Consider the following 26,424-nt stretch of genomic DNA (forward strand, 5'->3'; position numbering starts at 1 on the left):
AAATGGCATCTAGTACATAGCTATTGATAACATTCCAGTCTCCTTGTTGATAGGTTATCTCGTTTACTCTTCAAGCAACCTCACAAGGTAGTTACCAGTCCTCTCCCTTTTGCAATGAGGAAATGGCCATGAGAGGAAAAGCGACCTGTCCAGGGTCACCTAGGGGGAAGGGTAGAGACAGGATTTAAACTCAGGCTTAGCTCCCATTTTTTTACCTCAAGGAATGGTGTCACGGCGACCACTCAAGCAGCTATCTGGGAGACATCCTTGATGCCAACCTCACCTCTACCTTAATGTCTGTCCATCAGCAAGCCCATCCCTCCACCTTCAAATACGACTTCAATCTATCCACTTCCTACTATCTCTACCCGCTCCACCCTTCCGCTGGGAAAGGCCCAACAGCATCCTCAGCAGTCTCCCTCGTGTCACTTGCCTCCCTTAAGCTCATTGTCCACACTGAAGCCAAGAGGGGTCTTTGGAAAATATAAATCACATCACATTACCCCCTGCCCTCCCCCCTTTAAAGCCCTCTAAGTCTTCCTGTTGTTCTCAGAATAAAACCCAAACTCCCTAGTAACAACTGCAGGGTCCTGCATGGTCTCCCACTTATTATTCCAGCTTCATTTCACATGGCTGGATTTATCTGGACAATCATGAATCTTCAGTTTCAGGGCCCATGCCAGCAAGGGCCCCTCCAAGGCCCAGGGAGAAACATAACAAATGTTCACCAGGGCATATGTTTTTGTAAATGTTGCAAAGGTAGCATATTTAACTGTAATCCTTTAAGACTGACATCTTTTTCCACTCCAACTCTTCCTCTATCACACTAGGTTGGTGGCAATGGAGTCCCTGAAGGATGCAGCTAAGGCAGGGTTGAGTTAGGTGTATGTTTAATTCAGGTTCAGAGGTGTTTTGGACTGAATGTTTCTGTCTCCCCAAAATTAATCTGTTGAAATCCTAAGCCCCAATGTGTTGGTATTAGGAGATGGGCCTTTGGAAGGTGATTAGGTCATGAGGGTGAAGGCCTCATGAATGGGGTTAGTGCCCTTGTAAAAGAGACCCCAGAGAGCTCTCTTGCCCCTTCTGCTGAGTGAGGACACAGTGAGAAGACAGCTGTCTATGGACCAGGAGGCAGATTCTCAGCAGAAACCGAATATGCTAGCCTCTTGATCTTGGACGTCCAGCCTCCAGAACTATGAGAAACAAGTGTCTGTTGTTTAATCACTCAGTCTATGGTGGTTTGTTAGAGCAGCCCCCAAAAGACTAAGACAGCCGGATCCATTTATATGGTTCACAGTCACTCTCATCTATAGTGATGTCATTGCTGTCCATCTTAGTCTAGGAATGGCTTCCAGGAATACTCCTGCGCTGTGACATGAAGGGGCAGGGCCTACGGTGATTAGTGCCCAGCATTAGGAGTGTGTACATAGTGGGTGGGAAACAAGATTTGAAACATACAAAGCCAGAAGAAAATTCTCCCAATCACCAGACATAGTAAACTATAAGCAGAGGATTTAATTCTCAGCAAAGCCTAATTACAGCAGAGGTTCTTCCCAGTCAGAAATATATTTGGCAGTGCACCATATACAATTATAAATGCCTGGCACATTTTTTTCTTCCTTTCTAGTAGGACTTGCACAAACTAGAGATATCAGAGTCCTGTGTTTGTCGGCCATGTGGCGAACACGTGGCAGTACTATAAACAGCTAGTATGTTCACGTGGGAAGTTGTGTGTCTTTTGATCTCATCGTATGGGGTCATGTCTTACTTAACATTTCTGCCCTAGCGATGTCTGGTGCTTACACATGAAATGGCCTGCAGATGGTAACAAAAGTAATAATTCATTAAGAGGAATAGATACATTTCAAATTAAAGTAATGAATAGACTTGGGTTGTTTGATAGTAACTAATTAAAAGGAGTGAATTATATAAATACATTGGGAAAAGACTTTGACGTGAAATACTGACATGGATGAAGATTTTTGGGGGGAGACTGACAACAAACTGGTTAATGTGCTGTCACCTCAAAGAGTACTTAAAATGTCACTATATGAGAAGACTTACAGCTCATATACAAAAGAAACTTAGAGGTTTTCCCAAATTGGACAATAATCCTAAAAATTTACATAGCATTAAGCTTTACAACGTAAAGAAAATTATTTAAACTATCCACAAAAAGTTAATCAATCTTGTAGAGACCAAATAATCTTCTTTATGGAAAGACAACACAATCATTGTCTGATGATTAGATGATCAAAGAATACACAGCAAAAAATGTAGAGAAAAATTCTTATAGAGCCGTATCATGCAGTTAATAAAAATATGATGTTTCTAGATTGTGTGATGTTTATGATATTGGTCAGCTTTAAAAGTTTTGTAATTTTTTATTTCTTTTTGTCATTCTAAAAAAAAGAAGAATATAGTTCTGTATTTGTGAATTTGTATTCTTTTTCTCTAAGAGCAGCATACCCTAAATTTGATAAGCTTCAGGCCCCACAAAACCTGGTCCGCTCCTGCCCAACCCTATCCCGTGGCTCCCCTGTGCTCTGGCCATATTGCATTCCCTCTACGCCCACTGCTTAGGAAAGTGCCTGGCTCATAGTTGTATTAGAAAAATATTTGTAGATGAATGAATGAGTGACTCAGAAACTGGAATGCTAGCATGTTAACGACGTGAATTTTGTCTTTTATTCATTGCTATAGTCTCACATCCAGAATACTACCTGGCATACAGCAGGCACATGATTGTGTTTTTCAAAATGAATCCAGACCTGTTCGAGCGCAGACAGTGCTTCTTTCCATTGCCTCCAGTTATGCCCAGTTTATAAAGCCCTCTCCCAAGATCCTCTCCACACCTCTGAGGGGTGTCATTTTCATTTTAGAGTTAAGATTAAATGGAGGATCAGAGGAGAAGAAGTGATTTGCCACAGGTCTCTCAGTCAGTGGCAGAGCTAAAAATTCAAACCCAGATCTCAAGGGTCCAAAAGCCTCATCCTCCACGGCCCTCCCAAAAAGCTGTCCCATAATAGAAGAGCAGACGGTGGAGGAGCCGGTCCTGCAGCCCAGTGCAGGCCGATTCCCGGAAGAATTACTCTGCATGGACGCCAGGTGGCGCCCACCCACAGAGTAGTTACCCTCCTCTGACAGCACTCAGTAAGGATCGCAAAAACGTTTGTCAAAGACGGAGCTTCAAACCACCAGCTTAATTTGCTCTCAACTATCCTGCTTTTGCTTCCTTGGCCATTGCTCTTTGGGCCTGAATAGAAAAACCTAGTCTCTCCCTCCTGAGTAGGGAAAAACCCAGTTCTCCACCTCCTGTGTGTGTCTCTCCTTTTACACAGAACACTTTACCTCTGACGCTTCTAGTCACCAAATGTGTGGGGTTTTTTCCCTACACCAAGCAGTTCTCCACAACACCAGCGGTGTGTCCTACAAGTTGATTCAGTTCTGACACTGTCTACCTGGAGATAGTGTCAGATCCCACAGAGTAAGGGCTCAGTCCCACAGGACTACTCCCACCCCACTTCAGATGCCAATCGCAAGTAGTGGTCCCCAGGTTACCTACAACTTCAGGCCAGTTTGGCTACAAATCAGAGGTTCTCACTCCCCTCTCCTTGGGTTCAATTAATTTCCTAGAGCGGCTCAAAGAACTCTGGGAAACACTTAACGTTTATCCATTTATTGAAGGATATGGTAAAGGCTACTTATGAACAACCAGATGAAGAGGCATATAGGGCAAGGTCTGGGAGGGTCCCAAGCACAGGAGCTTCTGTTCCTGTGGAGTTGGAGTTTGTCACCCCACTGGTATGTGGGTGTGTTCACCAACCTGGATGCTCTCCAAACCCCTTACTATTGGGATTTTTAAGGAGGCTTTCTCACATGATCAATTAAAAACTCCACTTCCAGCCCTGCTCCCCTCTCTGGAGGATGGGGGTGTGCTGAGAATTCCAAGCTTCTAATCACAGCTTAGTCTTTCTGGTGACCAGCCCCTTCCCAGGAGCCCTCCAGGATCCCACCAGAGTCAATAGAACGTTAGAACGAAAGATGCTTCCGGTGCTCTTATCACTTAGGAATCTACAAGAGTTTCAGGAGCCCTGTGCCAGGAACCAGGGGCAAAGACCAATAGACATTTTCTATTATCTCAAAGGGCCTCAGTTTTCTCCTCTGTCAAATGGGAATATTAATGCATACATCCTAGCCAGGTGATATGTTTTGGGGCCTGTGCATACTACATGTTCAACAAGCATGTTTCTCCTTCTTCTGACAGGGCCCAAGGCAATCTCCAGCTATACGAAATTCTTAGCCCTGTCCATTGGCCAGAGAATGATTTCCAGAAGGAACAAGAGAGAAATTCCATTTTGTGGATCACCTACTGTGGCAGGCTGAGAAATGACCCCCACATCCTAATCCTCGGAATTTGTGAATGTTACTTTAAGTGGGGAAAAGTCGGGGAGCGTGTCTTTGCAGATGTGATGAAGATCTTGGGATGGGGAGATTATCCTGGATTATCCGGATGGGCCCTACGTGCAATCACACGTATTCTCAGTGAGAGGAAGATTTTACACACTCAGAGAGAAGGCTATGTAGAGACAGAGGCAGAGATGGGAGTGATGGGGTCTCAAATCAAGGATTGCCAGCAGCCACCAGAAGCTAGAAGAGGCCAGGAACGCATTCTCCCCTGGAGCCCCCTGAGGAAGTGCAGTCTGGCCTACACCTTGACTTTGGCCCAGTGAAAGAGGAGCAGAGCTGTGGCCCCGGGGGGGCAGAGACAGGACAGGTGGAGGCAGGGCAGAAACCCCATCCATGAACTGGGGCTCAAGATATACTGGGAGCAGGCAAGGGGGTACACTACCGGGGACACCCAGATTCTGAGTCTGCTTACTAACCATGATTCCAGAGGGTGTTGTTCTGGAAATGTCTTTGAGTTCCCTTCAGAGGCACAGGGACCACACGGAGACCACCTTGCCCCAGACCCCGCCAGGAGGAGGGGGAGGGGCATGTGAGCCTGATTACCCCCGCCTCCTCCCTCCCATGGCACTCCTCCCCCAGCTGTTGCTGCCCAAGGAGGAACACCATATTGTGGGTAAGAGCTCTGCTTAGGCAGAAGTTACATCTAAGATTTAGTGCCACCACAGCCATTTACCTGTTGCGTTATTTTCGGCAACTGAGCTCCACTAAACATCAATTCCTTCCTCCATAAAATGGAGATATAATATCACCCTTGCAGAGCTGTTGAGTTCAGTGTTTCATACTGTGCCAGTGGTTGGGGTGGATGACCGACAATGCTAATGAATAGCTTACGTGGCTCACACGCAGCCTCTGTTAGATGACAGGCACTGTCGTAAATGTTTTACGTGCATTAACTCACTTGTTCCTCACAACCACCCCAGGAGACAGGAAATACTATTATTCCTGTTCTAGAGATGATGAAACTGAGACACAGAGAGTTTAATGACTTGCCCGAGGGCACGTAATTAGTAAATGGCAGAGCTGGGATTTGAACATAGGCAATGAGGCTCCGGGTTGTACTTATAACCGCTATGTTCTCCTGACTTCAAAAATGGTACTGTTATCATTAATTACAATAGTGAAAATTTCTGTGCTAGGAATACGTTGACTCATTGCCTGTGCTCATTAGCCCTATGAGGTAATTTCTGTTATTATCCGTACTTTATAGAGGAGCAAACTGAAGCAGGAAAAGTTGTTATGGCTAAGGTCACAGAGCTAATAAGTAGCAGACCTGGGATTCAAATCCACGCAGCCTGGTGTCAAAGCCTCCACTCCTAATCACTACATTATATGACCTATGTAGCGATGATGGTGATGGAGAAAAAGAAGGAGGAGGAGGAGGGGCAAGATAGGGAGGAGGAGGAGAAAGTGAACCCACCTTATGCTAACAACCTGTGATGTGTCCAGGTGTCAAAGTTGAGTTGATCAATCAGATCCCTTTCTATAGACACTGACACTGTAGAGAAATAGCAGGAGAGCAAAATCTTTAGCGGTGGGAGTGGAAACTGGAAAGATGCAGAAAGAAGACCAGAAAGTAAAGCCCAGGTAGCATTAAAGGAAGCTGAAGCCATGAGGTAGGACAGACTAGGTAGGACAGTCTATGCAGATCACCCTCCGGCCCTGGTTCTCAGACTTCTCTGGGGCAGTGGGGGTATGCAGACTGTGGACAGAAGCTCTGATTCCGTGGGCCTGGGTGGGGCCCAGGGGTTGGCATTTCTAATGCGCATCTGAGGAGCTTCTGAGGCCGTGGTAGAGACCAATGAGGACCCTGCTCTCACAGGACGAGGAAGCTGGTCTGCTGAGAGAGAACGGAGCCTGTGGCTGACGTGGTGGGACTCAACACACTCTCCCTCTGCTCCCCACGTTTCCCAGCCCCTGCCGGCACAGACCACATGACTAATTCTAGCCAATGGGCTATAGGCAGAAGGGATATATAGCACTTCCTGGCTAAAATGTCAAAGAGCCAGTGACTCCAAATGTATCTTCCAAATGTATCTTCCCTGCTGTGGCATCTGGTGACGTTGTGAATGGTGGCTGGATCTCTGAGCAGGAGCACATTCCCTGACCACCCCATGCGTAAGACATGTAGTGTGAGCAAGGAAGTGACTTTGGTGGTGTGGAGGCACTGAGGTCTCAAGGTCTGTCTGTGACAGCAGCAGAGCCGAGCCCGCCTCTCAGTCACACACTGAAACACCGCGATACTGGGGCAACAGACAGAACTCTTGTAGGTCCAGACCTACCTTTCACCTCCAAGAGTTCCTGCTCTTGCATTTTGATGAGATTCTGCTTCTCTTATCACTCTACCTCCGTTTTTACAATTAGCCCCACCTGAGTTGGTGCCTGTTCCTTGCAGCCGGTGCACCACACTAGAAACATGTCTAGCTTTACATGGTGTGGTAGCTTTAAAACATGTGTGTAAATCCTTTGACACCCCTCCCATTGAGAGGTGGAGTCTGATTCCCTTCCCCTTGAATATGAGCTGGCCTTAGTACCTGGCATTTACTGCATAGAATGCAGTGGATGTGACACTGTGTGACTTCCAAGGCTAGGTCATAAAGCCTATACAGCTTCTTCTTGGCCCTCTTTGGATGCTTGTTCTTGGCACCCAGCCACTATGCCATGAGGAAGCCTAGGCCGCAGGGAGGGGTCACGCATAGGTGTTCCAGCTGACAGCCTCAGCTAAGGTCCCAGGCAAGAGCCAATGTCCACTGCCAGACGTGTGAATGAGCCTTTGAGATTGATCAAGCCACAGGCACCATCTAAGTGCAACCACTTGAGAGAGCTAGCAAGAACCACCAGCCGAGCCCAGGTAACCCCAGAGCCTTGGGAAATACGATCTACTACGCTAAGGAATGGTTGTTGCAATAGGGAAGTGACCATTGCTCTAAGTTTGGGGGCAGTTTCTTACATACCAGGATACAGCCAGAACACACAGGATCCATCAGGTGTTGCGCCTGGCCCAGGACTGGAGGCAGGCACTGCGTAAAGATCGTCTGATCATTTCTCTTAGTCACAGCGTAAGTCCTGAACTGCCTGCCCTGACCCTCTCTAGGTGTCACATCTTGAACTGTTCTTCCTGCTCCTAATTTTTTAGCTTCTGACCTCATCACTCCTTTCCCATCTGTGTTCCCTCCTTTCCTCACCCTTGGATGTAAGCCTGGGTGTAGAGTCCTGTTTTTGCTGCATTAGCAGAGAAAACTCTGGATTTTCCTCCCTAAGCCCACGATCCACATGTTCCCTCTGGTGCTCGCTGACTGTCTGGATGGACATGATTTCCAGCCCAGCCCTCTAGGAACCCACACTGAGGATGTCATTTTCACTCCAACCTGCTACTCCAGATGTGGGGTCTTGGAGAACAACAATTGCCCCAGCAGAGGGGCAGGCTCAGGGCTCCAGATCTGTCTTCCCAGACTGGTAGACAGGATGTTGGCAGGGATTTTTGGTCTGGGGGCCCAGCTGTGGGAAGCTGGGAGAGGCAGAGGGTGCTAGTGGTTGGCACTGGGCATGGGAAACCAATGTCATTTCCACTTTGCATGGCCAGGCAGATATCTCTCTTGATGATGGTTGCTAACAAGCTTGTCTATTTGTAAGTCATAGTTTCACAAATCAGTATATAATCGCACAGCAATAACGGCAAGCTGCCATTTAGTAGCCTTTGCAATGCCAAGTGCTGTGTAAAGCGATGTATATGCATAATCTCATTTAATCTGTACAAAAATCTTGTGAGCAAGATACTATTATCCCTTTTTCTTCTTTTTCATTTTTTTTTTTTACAGAAGCGGTAACTGAGGCTCAGAGAAGTTGAGGAACTTACAAGTTAACTTAAAAAGCAAATTTGCTAATTATTTTATCTCAAAATGAGTTTATTTGGGAATAGCCAAAAGAATTGAAATTCTGGAGGTGCATGCTATGGCAAACCATAGGCAAATCCAGAAAACAAAAAAAGGGAGCTGTTTTATAGAAAAAAAAGGGAGAGTAGGAAGGAGCTGTTCTAGATGAAAACCCATTGGAGGAAAATAAAAGTTCAGGGCGGCGAGAGCTTCTCGTTGGCTGAGCTGCGGTCTTTCTCACTGACAGGCCATTGCTTGTCAATGAGAGAAATCTTTCCTCAGTAACAAAGTAGTTTTACTTCCTGTCCAAGATACAAGTGTCCTTTTCCTACTGTTTGGTGTAATTGGTGATGGATGTCAGGGCATGAGAGCTCCTCCAACAGGCCTTCCAGACTCCAATTTAGTTAAGGTTTCTTTTATCAATTTCCTCATATCTAAGATCAAAAAGTAAGTACATGATGGAGCTGGAATTAGAATTTAGGTTAACAACCGGATTTGTAATCTGGAACGTGAAAGTTAAGATGTAATGTGATACCATTATGCACCCATTATATTGGCAAAAATTAATAAGATTGATAATCCCAAGTATTAACGAGAACATGGAGCAACAGGAATTCTCAGACATTGCATGTGGGAGTGTAAGTGAATGGCTCACTTTGGAAAACATGTTTCTTGTAAACCAAAGCATTTACACACCTCCAATACAACTCTTTACTACGTACACTAGAGAAACTCTTGTACGGTCATGTGCCGCATAACGACATTTCGGTTAACGACAGACTGCATATACCATGGTGGTCCCATAAGATCAGTACCACAGAGCCTAGGTGTGCATTGGGCTATACCATCTAGGTTTGTGTGAGTGCACTCTGTGATGTTCACATGACGACGAAATCACCTAACAACGCATTTCTCGGATTGCATCCCTGTTGTCAAGCAACGCATGACTGCACTTGTACAGGGTGGGGGAGGAGGTGACGGGGGCAGGGGTGTCAGGAACAAAAATGATTACAGCAGCATTGGTAATAATATCTAAAAACTGGGTCAGTTAGAGACAGACAGGAGACAGAAATCCCCCCAGTTATTTTAACAGAGAGAATTGAACATAAAGAATTGCTAACTAGGTATAAAGTTAACTGGGGGTCCGAAAGGTTATAAAAAGAACTCTAAGATATAACGAAGGCGGTGCTCGCATGAAGCACCTACCACCCCCAGGGCTGAGGGAACAAAGAGAAGAGGCTGAAATTATTAAAACCAAAAAACGTAGAGGAGGACCCTGCGGGGCTAAGCGTCACAGATCTGAGAAGGGAGCTCTGCTCAGCGGGGGCTCGTGTCTCGGAGCACAGGGAAGGACCAAGCAAGGCAGGAGCTCAGACTTCAGGGGAGGAGGTGCTGGGCCTTCTGAGCTGGTGTCTCTGAGCTCGGGGGAAGGGCCCCACGGGGCTGGGACCTAGAGCCCTGAGAAGCGGTGCTGGCTGGTGCCTCAGGGAGGAATTGCTGCTGTGAGGTGAGGAAGCGTTGCTAGGTGGTGCTCCTAGGAACAGGAGGCTACAAAGAACAATGATGAAGATGCAAGTCCTTTCGCCGGCCTCCAGGCCTGCACTGTCTCTCCAGCCCCGACTTGCTTATTGGCAAAGCCTAGCAAAGCCTAACCCTGAGCAGCTGGTAACACAGACATGTGTGGGTCTCCAGCCCCAGCACCACAGAGCAGGTATTTTTTTTTTAAAGTATTTATTTAGTCTCCATTGTGGTAAAATACGACATCACATAAATTTCACCATTTTAGGCGTACAGTTCGGTGGCATCAAGTACATTCACATTGTTATGCTACCATCACCACCATTTATGCATGGAACTTTTGTCATTTTGCACAACTGAAACTCTGTACCTATTAAACAATAATTCCCCACTCCCCCAAGCTCCTGGCAACCTCCATTCTACTTTCTGTCTCTACGAATTTGACTACGCTAGGTATCTCACGTAAGTGGAACCAAACACTATTTGTCCTTTCGTGACTGGCTTATTTCATTTAGCATAATGTCTTCAAAGTTCATCCATGCTGTAGCATGTGCCAGAATTTCTTTCTTTTTAAGGCTGAATGATGTTACATCATATGTACATACCACATTTTGTTTATCCATTCGGCCATCGATAAACAGAAAAGTGTTTTTTCAATGTTATCAAATATGACATAAAAATCCCAGGTTAGTCTGACTATAAACATTGTACAGATAATGCACCCCCTGCCCTTTGCCTCTGTATTCAATGGGTTCACTTTTTCAAGGCTATTAAAAATGGTATTCTAACAACATGCAAGTGGATGTTCAAAAATAAAAAGGTCTACCGATAATCGGACCGTGGTGACCCCAGGACATGTTTATTTTCACCTGCTCCATTGTGAAGTCTTTCTACAGGCAGATGTAATTTCTCGAAGTTGTGACTCCAGTCCCCACACAACTGAGTGTTCTTCCCCTCATTAACCCCCTTGCCTGCTGTCACAGGGCTGTTATTGCCAACCCTGAGTGAGTGAAATGCCGTTTTCTTCATCATTTCTCTTCTTTGCTCTTTTGAACATCTGGATTGTATTCCTCAAGACCGTTTCGGTTGCAAATGAGGGAAACCCTACTCAAATCAGCTTACGCAAAAACAAATTGGTGTGTATGGTGGTGGGTAGTGATGGAATTTACTGGTTTCAGTGGCTGGAAAGAATGCAGTGGAAACTCACAGAACTGGGGCCTAAAACCACGGATGAAGAAGAGCCAGCACTATTCCTCTCTGCCCATCTCTCGTGCGGCTTTCTCTCTCCTTCTCTTTGAAGAGCAGCCCCTTTCTTTCCTACTGCAGACAGGTCTTCTTCACCTGACAGGGATCATGGCCTCTGGTAGCCCGAGCTTAGCAACTGTGGTAGAAAGAGCGTCCAGATAGCAACCCCTGGGAAGGGCTGTCATGGGCCCTGCTGAGTCACATGCCCACCCACTGGGTCAATCATGTTGTTAGAGTGACCAGGAATTATAATTGGCCAGGCCTGGTCACATGCCCATCCCTACGACCAGGTGGTGACAGGGCCTGCTGCTTTCAGATAAAGAGGATTGAGAAAGCCTTCTAGGAAGACAGAAAACAATTATCAAGTCACTACTCGCAGGGGGCAGAGTGAGGAGGGTGTCTGTTTTCTACCATGGCCACACTAGATGAACATCTTTGCACACTGAGCTCTTTCTGTTTTACTAATCACTTAGTGAGAAATTCACTATCCTATCACAAGGATAGGATTACCGTCTGAGTGCTTGCCAGAAGCCATGGGACAAGTTTGTGTTTTCAAAGCACTTTCACATCTAATAACTTATTTGCGCCTCACCAAAAACCTGATAAGTGACAGGAAAGGAATCAGTGACACAGAGAAGTTGAGTGATGGATCCAGGGACACACAGCGGATGAGGGCAGAGGAGAACCCAGAGCCCTGGCTTCCTGACTCCCATTCCAGTGCTCTCCCCCAACATCACCACAAAGTTTAGATTAGGGGTGGGAGGGCTCAAGCCCAGGGTCACCTCTGGCCAGTTAAGGGAGGGAGCTTCGTCTGCTGTCTACCCCTCCAAGGAGCTGGGCCAGCTCCCTGGAGGAGCTGGGCCGGCGGCTCCTGCCTTCAGAGCCTGCACGAGCTCTAATGGGGGATGCCCCTCCGCTGGACCTGGCATCCTCCCAGTGGGCACTCTCTGCCCGCAGCTCCTCCAGGACACTGTGAAGGTGTCTCAGCGTGAGCAGGAGTCTCTGGTCTTGGACCTGCATCTCAGCCTAGGAGAGAGAACAAGTCTGTGAGGGGGCTGGACCTTCCCCAGAAAGTTCTCGTCACTGTCTCATCGGGGACAAGCGCACAACCGTGCAGAAGCCGTGTCCACCACAGCCTGTTTCTTCATCTGCACAGTGGAAGGCGAATCACCTCCCTTTCACGGCTCTTATGAGGACTGAAGGAATTGGCCCACCCTCTAGAATACGACGTGCTCTACTACCCAGGTGAGTGATGATCTTCATCATCATCGTTATTAAATATTACCATTCTTACTTACCACCCCACTATCTGCTTTAATCCTCACTATAGCACACAAATCCTTTCATAGGTATTAAGGAGCCCTTAGAACACTGTGCTCAGCATCAGTCTGGGAAACTCTCGGGTCCCAAAAACCCTTTCAGGGGTCAGCGAGGTCAAAACTGCTTTCATTAGAATACTAAGATGTTATCTGTCCTTTTCGCTTTCATCTTCTTATGAGCGGACAGTGGAGTTTTCCAGAAGCTATGAGACATGTGATATGGCATCAGATCGAATGCAGAAGATGAGAATCCAGTCATTTTCTTTTCTTCTTCTTTTTTTTTTTAAAGATTGGCACCTGAGCTAACATCTGTTGCCAATCTATTTTTTCTCCTTCTCCCCAAAGCCCCCTAGTATACAGTTGTAGATTCTAGTTGTAGGTCCTCTGGCTCTGCTAGGTGGGACGCTGCCTCAGAATGGCCCAATGAGCAGTGCTAGGTCCGTGCCCCGGATCTGAACCGATGAAACCCTGGGCTGCTGGAGCAGAGCGTACAAACTTAACCACTCGGCCACGGGGCCGGCTCCCCGAGTCGTTTTCTATTAAAGGGGACGATAAAGAGATTTGCAACAATGTAAAACAGTGCCCCTCTGCTCATTAAATATTTTCTTCGAAAAATATAGTTATTCTAAATAAAATATTATTAACATGTAATGAATTTATTATTTTTTTAAATGCCTTAATAAATAAGTACTAAAAATTTCTGGGTTTTGGCTTTTAATTCAGTCAATATTGATAGCTATAACTCACATAAACAAGAGCTTTTTGGTGTCCTTAGTAATTTTTAGGAATGTAAAGAGGTCCTAAGACCAAAACTTTGAGAACCCTCCACTCACTCTTCTCACTCACTCATCTCCGCTCCTTCTCCTATTTTTCCCTGCGGACTTTTATTCCCATACATTTTCTCTCTTTCGCTTTCTCTTTTGAAATGCTAAGATTTTATTTTTCTGACTAGGTAATTCTTACACATGATACAAAACTTAAAAGCTACAAAAGGGCGTATAGTGAAGCCGCCCCCACCTCCTCCCTCTCCAGGCCACAGCTCAGTCACCCCCCAGAGGCGGCCCCTGGGAAGAGCAGTTTTCCCTTCGGAAGCCGCCTGAGGCACAGCCAAAGACGTACGTGCGTTTTCCCTCTGTCTGTCTGTCTGTCTGTTGCTCTCTCCAAGAGATAATTACTAAGATGATTTCTCCATTAAAAGTTTTTTTTTTTATTTGCATGACAAACTGCTTTGCGGAATAGAAGATGAAGCCCCCTCGCCCCCTCCAGCAGTGGTCATGCTGCCGAGAGAAGAGAGCTGCAGAGAAGGCTGAAGGTGGGAGCTGGACCTCTCCCCTCGGAGCACACTGGGATGCCTCAGGCTGCACCTCGAGGACCCCAGGGCCATCCCTTCCTAATTCCTGGGAAAACGGTAAGTCTGGGTTTTCTCAATTTTGGGGTTTCCCTCCCACCTTTTTTTCCGTCCAGCCTTTGGTGCCAGCTCTGGGTAGGTGCTCTGAGGACAGCACAGTGAGGCGGCCAGCGTGAGGGGCGGTAGGGGACTCGGTGCCTTGGCTGTGAGGGCTGGAAACCCTGAGCAAAGTGGCTTCCGAGGTAGGGAGGTGTGCTGTCTCCAACTGTGTAGCTCTGTCCTCCTACGGAGTGACTGCCACCGCCCCATCAGCCTGGTTTGCCTCGTCACCAGACGGCTGGAGCTCTCTCTCCCCTCTCAGATCCCACCAGGACTTTGGGGCTTACAGGACCCCAGGAGAGGAGGGAGAGCGCGGACTTCGGTCTGTAGCGGGCACTCATTATTGTCACTAATTTGTTTCATCTGCTGCATGAGGTGACTGTCCAGGGCTAGTCCTTTCCTGATGGTCAAGTGGAGCTTCTTGGCTGTGCTCCAGAGGGTCCCTTACGGAGTCCTGTAAATTCCACGTGTCAGAGTGAAGAATGGGCTGACTGGGAAGTTCCGAGTCAAGGATGAGCAGGAAGAGGCTCAGGCTCCCATCTCTTGGCATCACGTGGAGGGAGGTGCTCAGGTCTGCGAGGCTGTGCCTCAGGTAGACCCCCCCACGCCCTCACCTTGTGCCCCCTCTTTGAGGGGGGAGAGGTGCTTTATCAGGTAGAAATTGGCACTTTGGGCTCAGGCACCAAGTAGTCTCAGTGTGAGCAGCCCGCGCCTAGGGGAGCATGGGAAGGCCCACGGCCCCGCCTCCAGATGCCTGAGGACCGTAGCAAGCTGCAGCTCCTGCTGGAGTCCCCTGGGCCCAGAAGCCCTGCTGGGTCAGCCCCTCCCCCGGGGTGACGACAGGGTTGGGGCCCAGCTGGTCTGTTGCCTGGCAACCCAGAAAGATCATTTCTGGACAATCCTGTCTGTCCCTCCCCAGAAGAAGCTGGCATGTTGGGACACAGACCTTGGGTGCCTTCTGAGCTTCCCCGAGCCACCACCTTCTCTCTCTTGGCCGGTGTCCCCGCACTCTGGGGCACCCCTCTACTTTGGACTTGGAGAAAGCACTGCAAGGAGAGGTATAAGGCCTGGCTCCCCGAGCAGCCACCGAGGGACCAACTAACGTAACTCATAAGTTCAGGAGAGTTCAGGCCCCATTGGCTGGGCCTGTACCAACAGGAAACAGAGACAGGAGTGAGCGGGGCAGATAAACTTCCTCTTCCTTCTCTCTCCTCCAAGGAGCAGAGCCTCCTTCCACCCCTGCAGGGAAATCCGGCGGCCAGGTAAACCAGCTGCTGAGGGAGCCGCTGGCCCTCTTTTGGGCTCCTTCTGAAGTAGCCCCAGCTTGGGGACACAATGCCCCACCTCACAAAGCCCTGGCCTTTGCCTCCAGTCCCTGTTTCCCTCACTCTCACTACCCTGGGCTTCCACCTCCAAACAAAGTGTAAGCAGCCCAGTCTTTGTGCAAGCCTATTCTTTCTAGAGGATCCAGGCTAAGACAGTGGGTGTTCTTTGTGTCCCCCTGGGTCAGGATTGTAACAGCCAACACAGATGTGCCAAGGAGACGCTAAGTGAATTACACCATCTCTTCACCGAATTCTTACAATATGCCCTGCGATGTTGGTAGTATCGCTATCCCCATGTTACGATAAGGAAACAGGTTCAAAGAGGTAAAGCCACTTGCTAGAGGCCACACAGCAGCAGAGCTGGGCACATACCCAGGACTCGGTGTCATTCTGAAACCAGTCTGGCAAGCACTGCACCCAGAGCCTCCTATGTAGGCCACGACCTACTTATCCCGGCACCTGACATGGGAACTGTGCACTTCTTGCCTGGTCCCAGAGGGATGCCTACGGGGCCTACACCCCAGCCTGTGGCCTCTGCCTCAGCCAAAGGGGCACCTGGGAGAGGGGACCAGGGAACCTTGGAAGATATGGGGTAGAGGCGTCAGGTAAAAAGAAATGTAAAGCCTTACCAGCTCCTTTCTCAGCCACTCCAGAGTCTGCCCAAGATTCAAGGTTGGCTTCTCTGCTGTTTTCATTTCTGTGTCCTTGGGAGAGAGCTTGACGCTGACCTGGTGTTGGGCCTGAGGGACCTTCGACTTGTATAGGCTCCCACCTGCTTCAGGCTGGGAGCGGGATCTGGCCAAGTCACTGAGGATGGAGTTAATGAGAGCACCAAAGTGGCTCACGTTGGAAAATGTAGGGTTTTTTTTTTAAAGGGCTTCAGTGCTCTGAACAGAACAAGGAGGGAGGGCAGGAGGGAGACCGCTGGGACATGGGCGCCTCAGTGCCTGTGGGTTCTAGAATCTGAAACCTGATGCCAACAGCATCACAGAGACTGCAAAGCTTTAAATGACAACAATAACAGTTATTATGAGAACAGAGGCCCCTTTCCGAGGCTTGTTTTGCTCTACGAGCTTTGCATATATGTGTGTGCGTGTAGATACATGTGTGCGTGTATACATATAAAATCTCACTTGAGGCAGATGCTGCGTTTATGTCCCCAGTCCCCTTCCTCCCTTCCTCGCCTATCCGTAGTCTAGAGAAAGGGAAATGCTCATTCTCCAAGTCCCCTTGTTTCTGGGATGACCCATTTCTAGTAAATGCAGTCTAAATAGAAATCTGCAGTTAGATTTCTAGGAAAACTTTTACCTACCTGATAAAAGGAAAAATGTCGATGATGCTCACCCTTTACTCCCCCTTTTTTCCCTTTCCTTATACCTTGAATGTAGATGTGATGTCTGGAGCTGCAGTAACCATCTTGCAACCGTAAGACAAAAGCCGAGAAAAGTTGCAGAGGCATTTGAAATCACGGAGTCACAGAATCACTAACAGAGCCTGCCTGTTAGCTGAGACGATAAGCCCACTGTTTAACTGGGTGAACTCAGCCTAACTGACACACCATTTATTCTTCACAACACACTATGAAGTGGGTGGTATTCTTTAACTCTCTCTTTCAACAAACACTTATCGAGTGCCTACTGTGTGCCAAGTTCTGCTCTAGGCACTGGGGACACAGCCCAAAGTCAGAGAGGCAAACGCTGTGCTTCCCTGGAGCTGACATCATCATGGATGGAAACAAACCATAATCAAACTAGTATTATGATGAAAATAAATAGCGTCTATGCTCACATAGGTTTTTTAAAAAAATTTTTTCTATACAAAGTGATTCCAGAGAAGGAGCTGAAGTGACCAGCAAAACAAACACAACTCGTTTTGGAGGGACTTGCCCTCCATCCAGGCCACACAAGCCGTGCACAGATCCAGCTCCCCTGAAGATGAGCTCACAATCCAAAATTACGAAGCACACGGGGAAATCGTGCACCGCGAGTGAGAGGCAGCAGATGCCATCAACAGCAGGATCAGACCCTCACCCCAAGAACTTCAGAGGAAGACAACAAAAAAGTATTTTGAGAAGAATTAAAGTCATACAAGAAGGAATAAAAAACATCAGAAAAAAGACACTATTTTAAAAAGGCAGGTTTGAAAAAGAACTAAATGGAATTTATAGAAGTAAAAATTATAGCAAGTATTTATAAATTAAAGAAAAAGGAGTATATATGTAGTGTAGCTCCAGAAGATAGAGTAGGGCAGAGGGTACGAGACACAGGGAAGCTGATTGGGTCTCAGTAGGAGGAAAGTGTGCTGATTTTTCTTCCAAGCAGTGGGCACGCAGTCGGTGGAGTGTGGAAGGACAGCCCAGATGACCAGGGAGGCTGGACAAGGGGCTCCAGTGGCTCAGAGGGGCGCCTGGGGCTCCTTCCAAGTGTGAGACCGACCGGGCAGGAAAGGGGCACTGTATAGGGAGCCAGAACAACTGGGTTCTAACTCCAGCTCTACCAAACTTTCTTTGTGAACTTGGGCCTCATCCTTTCCATCTTAGGCACAATGAAGCTCAAAATAGTTACTAAAATGAGTTGTAAGAAACATCACATTTTTCATACCCTGGGGTTTCCAGCCTGAGATGCATTCTGCCAGATGCATAGAAAATTTTATGTGCAATTTCTCCTAGTTTAGTTGTCACTCTTTAGAACCAAAGAAGATCTGAGAAACTCACCTGCCATGTTCACACCCCTTCTGAACACAAAGGCCAGAAATGATTTCTTCTAGGCAGGTCACCGGGCTTTGTGTCACATGACCCTGTAACTATGGGACAACTGCCTGGATCAGAGATGGGTGCCCCAGCCAGAGGCAGCCACCTCCAGACTGGGCAGGAGGGAGGTGATCGGTTTGTGGGTGACTGGTGTGCAAGGAGCTGTGATCTGGGTGGTGATCCACCCAGAGCTTCTCTCGGAGAATTAGAATTTGCCCCCAACAGCGAGGTTGGATTGTCACAAGGACACTGTGTAACGAACCTCTCCAAAACTCCATACCTTCAAACCACTGTCCACTCTTGCTGTTGAGCTTGTGGGCTGGCTGAGATGGTCTGCGTCAGGCTTCAGATCTTCAGGCGCCTGGTGCCTTGTCCTTGGCCCTCAGCACTGACGTCTAACCAGCTTGGGAAGCCATTTCTCGTGGTTAACTTATTTTGAGGCACCTTCCTTTATTTTTAATCCCACTCTTAGGATTCTGGCTCAGAGCACGTTTTACTCCACAGACTTAGAAAGGCTTGGCATATGGGGATGGGGGGGTGGTGGAGGCCTGGAAAGAGAAAGAACTTCAGTTCCTGAGTAAGGAAAAACGTTCTCACTGAATACAAAAGCCACAATGGCCATCCATGGGCAGCTAATAATATGGATTCCAAGTGCCAGACCCTGCACTGCATGCTGGGAGTACGGCAGTGAGCAAGAAAGACCTCACACCTACCTCACGGGACTTATGGTCTAGCTACTTAGAAGATGCATTAGCAATCAAGTGGTTCAAAAACTGTACTTTGTGCCACAAGTCTGGCTCATATATATGTAGCATGAATGAATGAAAAAGGAATCTGCAATTGAAGAAACTATGGCTCAGATGGAGATGTGAGTTGCCCAAGCAAGTCAGCAGCTGTGGCAAAAGCTGCAGGTTGCCCCTCAATATCCCGTCTCCCATTCACATGTAGCAAAAGACTGCATTCCCAGACTCCCTTACATGGCAGGTAAGTGTAGCCAAGTTATTAAATCTTGGCCGATGGGATGTGAATGGAAGTGATGTATACAGTTTCTGGGTTGTGCCCTTAAAAGGAAGGAGGAGGGTTCCCGCCCCTTCCCCTCAACTTCTTTCTGCTGACTGGAATGTAGTCCTAAGGGCTGGAGCTGGAGCAGCCATTTTGGAACAAAAGGCGGAGGATGGCAGAGCAACGAGCTAGAAGGAACCTGGGTCTCTTGCGATTGGTGAAGCCACCATGTCAGCCTTAACTGCCAAGTATATTTTTACATGAGAGATAAATAAGTTCTGTTTTATTGAAGACGTTATTATTTTGGGTCTCTTTATTACAGGAGTCAAACCAATGTCCTAAAAATAATAGCAGTAGAAGCCAGGTCTTGTGATTTCCCCACTGAGGCCATTTCCAGAATCCCCATCTACATATTTAAGTGTTTTATTCTCTCCCAAGTGTTTTCTCATTCGTGACCTGATCTACTCCTCACAACAGCTCTGTGAAGTCCACAGCAGAGAGGACTTCCACAAAGCTCACTGGGCAGACAGGACCCTGAGATGCAAGAGTAGTAGGTGACCTGTCCTGAGACGCATGGACAGTCATCCTCATCTCTCGGATGGGGCAAGTGGGCTCATTTAGCTCTGCTCCTGTGTCTGACTCCTAGTCTAGGGCTCTAGCCATCCTTGGGGCTGTCCCCTCTCCTATCCTGGGCACCTTAGCCCTCATCCCCACTTTGTAAAATGCAGATGAGGTGGAAGTTTAGCAGAGAGAAGCTGCCCACCTTCCCGTCCTACCACGCCAGCACCTGCAGTCACCCAGCCAGAGGGAGCATGAGGATGGAGTGCATCCTCCATGATGTAGGCGTGGGGGTCCCAGCGCCACCTCTCCTCCTGTGGCTGTTTATCCCCTTCCAGTGGGCCCTCCCTTTGGCCTAGACGATCAAGGCCAATAATCCACTCATTTGTCTTCCACCTGTGCCCTCTATCTGTGTCCTCCTGGGTCCTGAACACATGCCCTGTGCCCTGTGTCCTATAGCAAATGCTGCCAGGGCCCCATCCGCATCCCCTCAACACCTACCTTCTCCGCGTGTCTAAGGCTCCCTACCGCAAAGCACACCTGACTCTGCTTAGTTAACACGCTCGAGCTGTCAGAGGACAGGCTGGAAGCGCTGGGAGCAGCCCTCAACCATGACAAACAGGTGTTGGCGGATAAATACCTCCACTCCCTCAGCTCTCAGGTGGGACAACCCGCAGTCCAGCGGGACTGAGCCCCAGTTGCTCAGGGCAGTCGTGTGCTTACCGGCACGGCCGCGGTGCGTTGGAAGCCCTCGCTTCCGGGTCTCACCTCCCTATTCCTCTATCGTGCTTCCTGGGACCACCTCCCAGAGAAACCGCTCGCCCTCAAATTCCTGTCTTGGCTTTACTTCTGAGGGAACTGAACCTACAACTTGTCCCATCCATGCGTGCCCTGTACACCTGAGTCACATCATGACTGGACGTGAGTGTCCTGTACACGGGTGTTCCGGCCCTTCTGCTCTATACCCCTCCTTTGGATTTTACGAAGTGGGGGTGAGGGCTCAGGTGCCCAGGGTAGGAGAGGGGGCAGCCCCAAGGGTGGATGGAGCCCTTGACTAGGAGTCGGACCCAGGAGCAGAGCTAAAGGAGCCCACTTGCCCCAGCCAAGAGATGAGAACTACTCTGTCCATGTCTCAGGCAGGCCCCATGAACGTGTGTCCTACACACACCCGCCTGACACCCCGGCATCCAGTACACAGTCCCACGTCCTGTGCGAGGGGAGTGCAGCTCCTGACTCCGATGGGGTGGTGGAGACTCTGGTGAAGCAGAATGGGACAGTGGGAAGCGTGTCGCTTGGCCCCAGCCAGCCGTCGGTGTGACTCTGAGGCAAGTTGCCTGATTGATCAGAGCCCCAGTTCCCGCCCCTGGTGAATGAGCTCCAAGTTATCAAGCTGTTGCGCAGTTGAGATAGCCTACAAGAAGCCCTGCTCAGGGACGCGCACACAGCGGGAGCTCCATCAAGGCTCCCCGCCCCTCTCTTCCGGGGCCCATCCTCTCCCAGCTAACCCAGCACCTCCAGTGTCCCAGGCCTGTGCTGGCCCAGGGAGAAGGGCACGCGAGTGCGAGAAGACAGGGCTCTGCCCTCGCGGAGCTGAGCTGCCCTGCAGCGGTGCGGGCTCTGGCAGAGACTGGAATGTGGGTCTCAACTCCCCTCCTTCCTCTTTTCAGGCAGGGAGAGGTCTCAGCACCCAGGTTTTTCATTCCCCGAGGCTGGGAGCTTCAGACAGGCCAGTGGAGAGGAGGGGAGTGCCAGCGGGCTGGATGAGGATGCGCGTGTGCGTGGGCATGTGTGTGGACACTCCCTCCAGGGCCTGGAGAGTGGCCACCAATTCATTTCCTCCAATCCCTGAACCATGTCCCATTACCGGGGTATCAGAGCGGCTCCATGACAGCATCACAGCTCCAGGAAGACCAGATGAGGCAGGCGGGTGCCAGAGGGCAGATGTAAAGCGAGGAGGACACCCAAACACCAGAACTGAGCAAGACGCTCAGAGACAGATGAGACTGAATGGGGCCGGGAGAGCAGGCACGTGGCTGCAGCCCCAGGACTGTGGGTCTGTCTGAGGTCCCAAAGTCCATCTGGAAGTCAGAGGCCTTCTGTCCTGGTTGCACTTCTACTGACCCTCAGTGTGGCCATAGGACCATCTCTTTTCTCTGGCACTCAATTTTCCCAAAGGTAAAAATGGGGCTAACATTAACAACTCAGGAATTCTGCATATGCTCTGAAAATTATGATGGAACCCAGAGTAGTGGGTTACGAGCACTGAGCTGGAGTCTGCATTTGAATACCAGATCTGTGGCATACCTGCTCTGTGACCTTGGGCAAGTTATTAACCACTCTGTGTCTCCATTTCCTCACCTTAAAATGGGGATAATGGTGGCACCTATGTGATAAGGTGGTTAAGATGAATAAGTGAGTTAATGCTTGTAAAGCACTTAGAACAAGGCCTGGCATATGGGGAGGGCTGGGCTAAGTGTTTGTCAAATAAAATAAACACACAAGCAATTCATTACTATTACTTTGTCTCTCGGTCTGTTAAGTGTTGTTCCCTCTTCCAGGAACACTTTTCCTTTCTCCCCGCTCCTTCACCTCGTGAAACCTCAATCTTACCAGGTTATTCTTTCATGTCACCCTCCTGGACACCCTGCAGGCTGTTTTCAGAGGTTTTTCACCTGGGACACAGTGGGTTGGGTTGGATCTGTATTTTCCAAACTTCAGCCACTCACATATCTCTTGCTCAATTTTCACCTACCACCTCTACTTTGATTTACTTGTATTTGTCTTTAAAATGACCATATTAGATAGGAATAGCTCTTCTGAGTGATAGAATATCCCAAATAATAGTATCTTATACAAGACAGGAGTTTATTTCTCTTACAAATAAAAGTACGGGAAACTATCCCAGGCTGGTGTTTCCTTGGTCATCTGGGATCGAGAGTCCTTCAATTTTGTTGTCTCCCATACTAACTTATTTCTACCTCATGGTCCAAGATAGTTGCTCAAGCTCCAGGCATCAGGTCTGCATCCTGGCAGCAGGAAGGACAAAAAGGAGAGAAGGAGAGCGTAGCCCCTTCCTTTAAGAACAGTTAATACATTTTGCCCATACCACCTTCTCTGATATTCTAAGGGCTTACTATCCACTTGGTCACACATAACTGCAAGGGAGTCTGAGAAATGGAATTCTTATTCTGAGTGCACTGTGCCAGCTTTTTTTTTTTTTTTTTTTTAAGTGCTTTCTTTTTCCTCTCAGTTTTTCCCCCCCTGGGAAAGACTCACCCTGAGCTAACATCTGTTGCCAATCTTCCTCTCTTTTTTTTTCCCTCCCCAAAGCCCCAGTACCTAGTTGTATATTCTAGGTGTAGGTCCTTCTAGTTCTTCTACGTGAGCTGCCACCACGGCATGGCCACTGACAGATGAGTGGTGTGGTTCCATGCCTGGGAATAGAACCTGGGCTGCCGAAGCCATGAGTGCCAAACTTTAACCACTAGGCCATCACGGCTGTGCGCTGTGCCAGCTACTGATCAAGGATTCTATCCCAGTGGGGGAAAGGGAGAGTGATATTAGAGGAAACCAGCAGATTATGTTGCCCCAAGTTTATATAGATTCATATTTTTTTCTCCCTCACTCCAAGCATTATTTTCCATGATATCTCTGGTTTCATGAGCTAGTTATATATTGTTCTAAAATATACTAAACTAAATACCTGGGCACTAAAATGAACACACATATACACATGGGTGCGTGTGCACAGGTCCAGATGTAGTGTAGTCGGTGGGAGACTGTTACTGACCCCGTGACCCCTTCCTCTCGGCATTGACACCCTTCTGTGGACCCCTCCCCTTGAGTCTGGGCTGGCCTGTGACCTGCACTAAAGCAACAGAATGCAGCAGAAGTTACACGGTGCCTGTGCCAACCCACAGCTTTGAGAAGCTCCAATAGCTTTTTCTTTTGTACCCTTGGGAAGTTGAGTGCCATAGGACAACTCTGACTACCTCAAGACCACCATTGTGGGAGGAAGCCCAAGCTCACCCCCTGGACAGATCGTGTGGTGAGAACAGAAAAACCCGGCTGACACTGGCGGTGAGAACCAAGTCCCCGGATACACAGCCCAGGCTGAGCTTTTCCAGCCAGCTCGCAGCTGCTTCTACCACTCCAGCTGACACCACGCAGAGCAGAACTGAGCTGTCCCCACCAAGCCCAGCCCAAACTACAAAACTGAGCAAATCAATGATGATTTTCTTTTAAGCTGCTAAGTTTGGGGGTGGTTTCTTATGCAGCACCAGATAACCCAAACACATTTATCTGTATAACAGCTAAAATCATGTTATGTACCACTACCTTTTGGAAAATTCTGAATTAAGTGATGTTCTAATGTTTTACAAGAGGTCCCTGTTCTCTCTCTGATAGACCCACACGTCTCACAGCCTCATAACTGCAGGGAATGGATTGAAGACTTGTCTTACGCCAACGTGACCACAATAACCTCCCAGAGGTCTCTGTTTTCTCTCTTGTCCCTATGTACCTGGGAGCAGCCAGAAGGAGAATTTCTCAAAATGCAAATCTGATCACGTCCCTCTCCTGCTTATCACCCACTGCAACATCCACAAGGGGTCTTCCTGGGTTCAACTACAAATTCAGACTCAATGGATGATCATCAGCCACACTTGGTATTGACCTCCGCTGAAGGATACACGACGGGAACCTCAGCTTGCTGGCGTGGCCCTTGATGCTGGCACCAGGCGCTCCCCTTACTGGTTTACAAGCTTCACGTCCCACGGGAGCCGATGTCTTTGGACCTGTCCAGTTACATGAGTGCCTGGGCAGCCCAAAGTATGATTTCCCACCAGGTATTTATAGTTCCTCCCAGCCCAGATGCAATTTACCAATCAGGAGTCTTTTTTTTTTCTTTAATAACTTTATGTTTTAGAGCAGTTTTAGATTTACAGAAAAATTGGGAAGACGGTACAGAGAGTTTCTGTAGTCTTCACACCCCGCTTGCCCTATTATCAACATCTTACGTTAGTGCGGTACGTTTGTTACAATTGACGAACCAATATGATACATTATTATTAGCTAAAGTCCGTATGTTATTCGGATTTCCTTAGTGTTTACCTCATGTTCCTTTTCTGTTCCGAGGATACAAGACTACATTTAGTCGTATGTCTCTTTGGGCTCCTCTTGCTGTAACAGTGTCTCAGACTTTCCTTGTTCTTGATGACCTTGACAGCTTTGAGGCGCATTGTCAGGGATGTTATAGAATGTCCCACAGTTGGGATCTGTCTGATGTTTATCTCATGGTTAGACTGGGGTCATGGGTTTTGGGAGGAAGACCAAAGAGGTAAAGTGCCCCTCTCATGCCATTGTACTAAGGGTCCACACTATGAACATAGTTTGACCTTTGATGTTGATCTTGATCATCTGGCTGAGGTAATCAAGTTTCTCCATGTAAAGTTACTCTTTCCCGCCTTTCATACGGTCTCTCTGAAAGTTGCTGTGCTCAGCCCACACTTAAGAATCGGGGAGTTATGCTTCCGCTCCTTGAGGATGGGCTATCTACATATTTGGAATTCTGCATGGGAAAGTCATCATTTCTCCCCATTTTTTTTTTCATTTATCATACTTTAGGTTACAATCCAATATTACTTTATTTATTTTATTGATTAAATTTTTCCAGCTTTGGCCATTGGGAGCTCTTTCAGTTGGCCCCCATGTCCTCTGACATGCCCCCATCATTGTGTGTGTTGTGTTTTGTTTGTTCCTGGCAGTATAAGATGCTCCGGGCTTATCCTGTATATTTCCTGCTCCAGTCCTAGCATCAGCCATTTCTCCCTGGTTCCTTTTATTGGAGAATGGTATTAGAAACCAAGATCTGGGCGCCGGGTGTGCTCGTTGCTGTACTGTATCATTGCTTCTAGGGCCTCTCAGCTGACAGAGAAAGGGAATGTATGTGTGTATCCTAACCTGTGTGTAGACATGCATCTATACCTATTTCTATATTTAATCACCTGCATCGATATGAAGGTAACATGGGTTCATACTGATATCTCTGATTCTAATCCATAACCACATGGATCATTCTATCCTCCTCCTCAGGGGTCATTTTTATCATAGCAATGTTGCCTAGTAACACAGTGGACATCTGTTTATCTGTTTCCAAGGAAACAGGGCTAGACAGTTAACCAAAGGTCAAATTCTCAGGCAAAAGAGGAAAAGGCTTTGTTGACCCCTTACTTACAGTGATCAGTGGCTCCCCATTGCTCTGGGGATAAGGTACAAACTCTGTGGCCTGCAAGGCTCTGCAGTGGCCTGGCTTGCTGACGGTCCAGCCTCATCTCCTCCCACGTCCCTCCATGGCAACCACCCTGGTCTCCATCCATCAAAACTCACAGCACCATACTCCCTTCTCTCCCGCAGCCTCTGCCCGCACCGGTTCCTCTGCTGTGCTTCTCTCCTTGCTCTCTTTACCTGGTTGCCTCCTGTCCATCCTTCGTATCTCAGCTCCATCCCAGCTTCTGCAGGGGGCCATCCCATCTCCCAGACAGGGTCAGCACCTTGCTTCAAGCTTGCACAGCACTGTGTACCTTGGCTTTGTAGCTCTTACTACAGTAGGAGAGTTACGTTTATTTCTCTTTTTCTCCTGCCAGAATATGAGCATCTTGAGGGTAGGGATGTGGTCTACTCAGTAAACCAGTACATAAAGGTGCTCGATAAAGATTTGCTTGTTTTCTTCATTCTTTATTCAACAAATATTTATCAAGGGCCTCCTGTGTGTCAGCCCCTTTTCTGGTCTATGGGGATACAGCAGGGAGGGAAACAGGCAAAGCTTCTGCCTCTCAGCACTTATTTTTTAGTGGGAAGGTAGGAACAATAAACAAAGAAGGAAGTTGCTGTCAGGGGTTGATCAATGCTATGCAGAAAAATT

The 26,424-nt window shown here is 48.1% G+C and overlaps 1 protein-coding gene and 1 long non-coding RNA gene across 2 annotated transcripts; one reads left to right on the plus strand and one right to left on the minus strand.

Annotated features, from left to right (window-relative positions):
- Positions 1-11,819: 11,819 nt before the first annotated feature.
- C21H20orf202 (chromosome 21 C20orf202 homolog) lies at positions 11,820-16,032 on the minus strand. The gene is made up of 2 exons (XM_008531883.2): positions 15,823-16,032; positions 11,820-12,128 (listed from the first exon to the last, which is right to left on the minus strand). The coding sequence occupies exons 1-2, from the start codon at positions 15,886-15,888 to the stop codon at positions 11,895-11,897; spliced, it is 300 nt and encodes a 99-aa protein (XP_008530105.2). The 5' UTR covers positions 15,889-16,032; the 3' UTR covers positions 11,820-11,894.
- On the plus strand, positions 13,454-17,340 carry LOC139078191 (uncharacterized). The gene is made up of 2 exons (XR_011531034.1): positions 13,454-13,829; positions 16,582-17,340. It is a non-coding gene; the product is annotated as an uncharacterized lncRNA (long non-coding RNA).
- Positions 17,341-26,424: the final 9,084 nt, after the last annotated feature.

This window comes from Equus przewalskii, chromosome 21, assembly GCF_037783145.1.
Source record: "Equus przewalskii isolate Varuska chromosome 21, EquPr2, whole genome shotgun sequence".
NCBI lineage: Eukaryota > Metazoa > Chordata > Mammalia > Perissodactyla > Equidae > Equus > Equus przewalskii.